General features: G+C 46.2%; 1 protein-coding gene across 1 annotated transcript in view; it reads right to left on the reverse strand.

Moving 5' to 3' along the window:
* LOC113611003 (short transient receptor potential channel 5) overlaps positions 1–6,300 on the reverse strand; it is an 80,606-nt gene extending 74,306 nt beyond the window's left edge. The window contains exon 1 of the mRNA XM_027089554.1: positions 5,923–6,300. Within this exon, the coding sequence (XP_026945355.1) occupies positions 5,923–6,300 (378 nt within the window). The remainder of the gene's footprint in view (positions 1–5,922) is intronic.
* Between the last annotated feature and the right edge of the window lie 455 nt (positions 6,301–6,755).

The following is a 6,755-nucleotide window of genomic DNA, read 5'->3' on the forward strand; positions in this document are numbered from 1 at the left end:
TTTGGAACGAAACTCATAGAATCAAAGCTGTGACTCAGATTATTATAGCGATAAATACCTCTTGTTATATTGGGCAATTCAGGTAACAAAGACTTAATAATATTTTGTATTAATTCTAATGATATGAGTATCATGAGTGAATGCTATGTGCCACAAATTATGCCAAATGTTAAAAAATAATTCTCATTTAAACCTCGCAACCACTTATGATGTAGGTAATATTAACCCCATTATACAGATAAGGAAACTGATGCTCAATCGGGGCAAACAACTTTCCTAAGGTCATGCAGTCTGAACTCTTAGCCACTATGTGCTAGTGGGTGCTTAATACATATTTAAAAATGAATAAATGAGATTAGCCAGCAGGAGTTCTCAGCATGGCTTCAACTAGTAGGAACAGGAACGGTACTGCCTCCCATGTATTGGGTATTCACTATGTCAGGCACCCGTTCTAAGTAATATACATGGATTATTTCATTTAATTTTCACTAGAACTCTATGAGGTAGGCTCCATTATTGTTGACATTTACAGATGAAGAAACTGAGGTTTGGAGAGATTAAGTGACTTGTGCAAGGAAGCACATCTACTAAAACTGCTAAGACTCCAAAGTCTCTGTTCTTTCTACTACTCCAGGCTGCCTGTAAATAGAGTGACTTGTGCAGTTCTGTTCTTTACTTTCTGCTCTCCTGCCGAGTCCTTGAGATTTATAGGCTAGACACGGTAGGCCCCTTTTTTTGCACCAGTCACCTTTTCCTAGGCCCTCAGTGTCCCCTCTACACTGTGCCATCTCTCCCTGGGACCAAGGATCAGATAGGGGAAGGGGTAAGTGGAGTGCTTTGTTGCTGATTTTCTGCAATCTCAACACAAACACTTATCGGTGTTGTTGAGACTTAATCTCGCTAGCTCATCTGTGAGACCAATTTTAATTTGGAGCCATCTGCCACAGACAAATGAGTAATTATGGCAGAGTCCAGAGGGGCGGGCCATGGGGAGAAGGTTGGCTTAGCCTCTTGCCACCTCCCTGCATTGACGCAAGTGACCAAGAAAGAAAATTCCTTGGGTGGGCTGTTGATGCCGAGGCCAGCAGCTCTACCTCCCTGTTGCTCAAATCCTTAGACTCCAGTGAACAAGGAGGGAGGAATGTGGGGTCATGGCAGGAGAAGAGGCTCTCCCTGTCACCGTACTGGCGGTGCCTTGTGGTGAGCACCACTTACCAGCTGGTCTCTCCACACAATATGACAGGCTAAGTCAAACTGATGGAGTGAAGCTGAAGATAAGTCATTGAACTCTGTCTAGCATTAACTTCTGTTGCAGAAGACTTTACTATATCTTTATCTTACTTCTTCCTCACAACAGCCCTCTATATTAGGTAGGGGTGGGCATTGTGAGCTTCATTTTATAGATGAGGAAATTGAGTTGTAGGGTGATTCTATAACTGGACACTTGTAAAAGACCTTATGACTTGCCCAAGGTCACCCTGTTAGCTACAAGCTGGCTAGCACCTCAAACTCCAAATTAGAGTCTGTCATTCTGTCTTCTAGACCAGTGGTTTTCCAGTTATGCTTTCTTCTCAGGGCCAAGGAGTTATGGGTGGGTGGGTGGGTGTGTGTGTGTGTGTGTGTGTGAAGAAGTGGGGCTTTTGGCCCTGACCTGCACTTAAACTAGGGCAGCTCTGCTTGGGTCTGTTTTGTTTTACGTCTCCGTAGGATTTCATTGAATGAAAGACTCCGCTACTGAAAATGTTTGAAAACTACTTGTCTAGGCTAGTATTTCTCATCGAGAGTGGAGTGGGTTGAACTGTATCCCCACAAAAGATATGTTCAAGTCTTGACACCTGGTACCTGTGAATGTGACCTTATATGGAAAAAGGGTCTTTGCAGATGTAATCAAGTTGAAATGAGTTAGTCCTGGATTAGGGCGGGCCCAAATCAAACAGCTGGTGTCTTTATAAGAGACAGGAGAGGGAGATTTGGACACAACCACACAGATGAAAGGCACGGAGGAGAACCCCATATAATGACGGAGGCAGAGAATGAAGTGACACAGCTACAAGCCACGGCATGGAACAGATTCTTAGAGCCTCCAGAAGGAACCAGGCCCGTCAACACCTGCATTTCGGACTTCTGGCCTCTTGAACTGTGAGAATACATTTCTTTTAAGCCACCCAGTTCGCCGTACTTTGTTATGGCAGCCCTAGGAGATGAATACAGAGAGTCACATAGACCTCTTACCTAGAAACGGGTTGGGGGTGGGCTTATTAACATGCTGATTCCAGGCCCAAACCCCAAGATTCTAATTCTGTAGGTATGGATTGGGGCTCAGGAATCTGTATTTTGACAAGTTCTCCATATGCACAAAGCTTCATCTTTGAGCTGGTTTTGACCATAGACAGACACGAGACTCCTCTCTGGATTGGAGCTGGATTTGCGCCCCCTGCTGACGATGCTCCTCTAGCGGTTCCAAGAGTCAGTGGGCCAAAGGCGGTAGGTTTCATGGACAAGCAATAGGCTGGTATTAAACCTTCTGTAGTCCAAAATTTTTTGAGAGACTACAGAGAATAATGAGAACTATTTGAGTGTTTTCCCCAAGGAATCACAAATCCCACAGGTGGCCAACATCTAACCCTAAGGAAATAGGCTGTAGTGGTTAGGGAGTGGGTGCTTCCAAGAGGGTTGGTTTTCTGGAGTAGCAAGAAGACCACAGAATAACACACATGTGCACACACGCACGGAGTCTTCTACTTGTTGTCTGGTGCAGGAAATTCTATCTGATAGAGCATCACCCTTTTTACTTTAAGATTTGGTACCTATTAAAAATGCAGGTGTCCATGTGAGTGAAGATACTTGAAGCCAGGGTGAGCCATGTACACCCAGCCTCCAGTCTTTATCTGAGAGCAGTTTTGATAGGCTAGAAGAGGAAGAAAAGCATGATGGGCTGGGGTAAGGATACGGCAGAGGGGGTCTTACTGCCAACCTGAGGCCAAACTCCTTGCTCAATAAAGCCAAAGAGGGGACTAGTTTATCCACCCAAGATTGATGGAGGTCAGCTGTGCCCTATCCTTTGGCGAGCTGGGGGAGGGCCTCCATGAAAAGGGACAGGTGTTTGGATTCTGTGTGTGTGAAGAGTGCCTTCCTGGGAGTAGCCTGCCCAGCTGGACCCAAGGTCCTTCAGGAGTCCTGTGTTTGCTCACATCCCTGACTGCTCCCAGGTAAACAAATCTTGTCTCTATCTCCCAGAGAGGCAGGGCTCCAGCACTGTGGCAGCCTGTTGTTATAGTTACTGATATATGACTTACCACAGCAATTGTCAGAGCAATGGAAGAAAATGCAATTTAGTAGCGGCCGGTGGTGGAGTTTAGGAGAGAGGAGAGAGGAGAAAGGGAGGAGAAGGCTGCTGAAGAGACTTCAGTATGATGTACGGTGGACAAAGGAGGCAGTGAGTCTGAAAGGCCCTTGGTGAAAAACAGCCTGTCCCCAGTAGCTTCACCCAGGTTTCATCTGCCTGACGTTCTACCAGTGGTGCTTCATGTGAGGTAAGCACTGCTTCTATCCAGGGGAGGTCATGCCTTAGATTGTACTTTCGAGTGACTTTACCTGGCGCCTTTCTTCCTCAGGGTTTGCCAGCAATGGGGAAAGATGGGAGAAAGGGTTGGCCATCAAATAAGGACTTGGCCTACTTTCAAAACTCAGATAGGGCTGCCATTGCTAGTCCCATCTTTGCAAATTTCCTCTCTGCTCTCCCCTCTTTCAAAACAGTTATGAAGCTAAATGGGATTGAATGTGAAAGTCCAGGATGTCTTGTTCAAGCAGCTAGCTATGTGCTTTTCTGGGAGATACACTTGACTCCTTCTTGTTCATCAGCAAGAATTTATCACCCATTATATACTAGGCACTGGGTCAGGTGCTGATGGGGGATGCATGGAAACAGTTGGCCATTAGAGTATGCTTCACATTTAAGAAACAATCTAGTTACAGAGACTAAACATTTATACAAGTAAGGCTGACCAGTAGTATGTATTAGTGTGTGACTGGTGTCAAGTGAAGGGTAGAGCCAATGGCTACATAATCTCAGAGGTGGACAAGATCATGGAGCAGAGTAGCTGGGTAAGCCTTAGTTCAGATTAGCACATGAAATCACTCAGACACTTAGCAGGGCTCTGGGGAAAAGGGGCCCAGAACAAATCAGTTGTGATGGGGATGGAGACGTGGACTGGGTAGGGAACATGCTTACACCTCTCTGCTTAGCTATATATCCAAATCCTATAGGCATGTCCTTTCCAGAGAGGTCATCCATCCTCCACTCATCTATCCTGTCTTGGAACTCCTGTGCTGGGAGTTCTCAGACTTAACTCAGACTTCCAGGAGAGCAGGATAGCCTAGTGGTTAAGCGGGTGGGGTTAGGAGCTAGGCTGCCTGGGTTTGAATTCTGGCTCTGACATTTATTGTGACCTTGAACAACTGACTTAACCATCCAGTGGCTCAATTTGTCTCATCAGTATCATGGGGACAGTAATAACAGTGCCTGCCTAACAGAGTAGCTGAGGGGATTAAATCGTGTAAAATGCTTAGCACAGTGCGGATGCATACTATTCATTCATAAAATAAATATTTACTGAGTGCCTTTGATATTGCAGGCACTTTCCCAGTGCTGGGATACAGCAGTGAAGAAGAGAGATAAGGTCTCTTCTCTCTAGGCACTGTGTTAAATGTTGACTCAGGCCCTTTACCCAAGGAACTTTTAATCTAGTACCTTGCTTTCTGCTCTATCAATTCCAATTCCTAGTCTGCGAGTTATCAGCTAGCTTATTTTCATTCCTCCTTGTTTAACTAGGCAAGTATTAAAGCTATTAATCCCCTTTAAACCCAGCTTTGGTCATGTCCCATACGATTTGATGTTGAGTGTTTTCATTATCGGTATTTTTTAAGCACTTTGCAATTTTGGTTTTGGTTTGTACTATTTCTACTTTTTCATGTATTGTGGTATTCCATGTTTGATGACTGTATTTTCTTTGTTCCTACTACATGCGCCTACTGTGCTCCAAAGGAAGAGAGACAGTGGAGACCTAACTTGAGGGGTTTAGAAGGGACTAAGGGCGAGACAGGACTAGAAAAGACCATTAATGAAGGGTATTGAGTGCTAGGCTTCATGGGCTGGTTTCTCTTCTAATGAAGAGACATTGGAGTCACTGAAAGGATGGACAGGAATGACAGGATCGTTATGCAATCTGGGAAAGAATAAGCCAGTATCATTGTTCAGTATGTATCAATACAAGATATTGGGAAGGAAGAACTCGCAGGGCTTGGGGCTGGAGCATGGAGACAGGGCAGAGGAAGGACTCGGAGATGACTCCAGTGTGTTAAACCTAGGTGCCTCAGAGGACAGGAGAATCACAGAGGCAAACCCCTGAACGTCTGAGGGTGGAATGCATTCACGTGAGTGGAACTGGAGAGGTGTGTAGGCCCCTGTATCCATTTGCATCTGTGCCGTGGCACTCAAGTTGAAGGGCCTCCCGTCCTTCTTCAGGAGAGAGTGGGTGAGCAGGGGAAAGCTCAGGTCTGTGTTTGGTTTCTCCTTGTCCCCCCTTTCAGTGAGGAAGGAAATGAAGATGTGGAGCAGGGGGTAGGGAGGGTAGAAGGAGCTTGACTGTTCTGGAAACAGAGAAGATGCTTTTAGGTCGAGTGTTGAAGGTATATGGGCAAGTACTAATAAGGAAAAAGCAAATGAGTAAAACTCAGTGTGGGCCATGTGGGGTAGCTCTAAGATCCCACCTGAGATCACTGATGCTATTCTTGAGAGCAGAGGGCTGCCATGATAGGGCTTCTCAACTGCAGCTCGCCTATAACCTTCCTTAGTTTCAAGGCTTCTGACCCTGCGGTGCTCTGTTGTCCCTGGCTACCTCCCCGGCTGTGGGGGCTTCTTACCTGCTTCTCTCCACTGGGCCGCCTGTAGCTGAGCAGAAGCTCCACAGCGCCCACCACTTCCTTGCGGATGGCGTAGAGCAATGCGTCACCGACGTACACGCTGTGGTTCAGCAGTAGCTCCATGATCTCCAGGTTCTCATTCTCAATGGCAATGAGCAGGGCGCTCCGGCCCAGTGGGTCCATGCAGTTGATGTTGACATTGTAGTAGATCTCGGCCTCCTGGAGGGCCTGCTTCACAGTGGCGTAGTCCCCCTTCTCCACGGCACTGAGGAAGGCCTTCTCCTCTGCAGAGAGCTCCGTCTCAGCCCTCACAATTTGCAGGGGGATTCGGTCTCTGTAGGGTGAGTAGTTGACCCTTTTGTAGTACAGCTGGGCCATGGTTCATAGCAATTTAGAAACCTGAATGAGGAGAGAGAGGGAGACCAAAGATATTCTTAGATACCTGCAGGTCTCAAGTGGCCAGTTATGGAGGCAGCCTTGCTAATGACTTGGAAAATCCTCACCTGTTTTAAAGCCACAATCTTTCTCCTCTTGCAAAGGAGTATAGCAGAAAAAGCCCTGGCTTCTGGGTCAGAAAGACATGGGTTCAAATCCTGGCTTTACCAGGTCTGCGACCTTAGGTAAGTTACTCAAGCTCACGGTGTTTCAGTTTATTATTATTAAGCTTATCGATATTAATAATACTAATTGTGCCAGGCTCCACACTAAACACTAATTCCCACCTCAAGGCTACTGTGGGAGTTAAATGAGACAATGACTGATTAAAGCAACTGGCCCAGAGGAAGCCTCCTGAGACATGGCACAAGTTAGTTTCTTCCTTCCCTTCTGCTGTC

Source organism: Aethalodelphis obliquidens, unplaced genomic scaffold, assembly GCF_003676395.1.
Source record: "Aethalodelphis obliquidens isolate GAN/ISIS:26980383/991018 unplaced genomic scaffold, ASM367639v1 scaffold66, whole genome shotgun sequence".
Taxonomy (NCBI): Eukaryota; Metazoa; Chordata; class Mammalia; order Artiodactyla; family Delphinidae; genus Aethalodelphis; species Aethalodelphis obliquidens.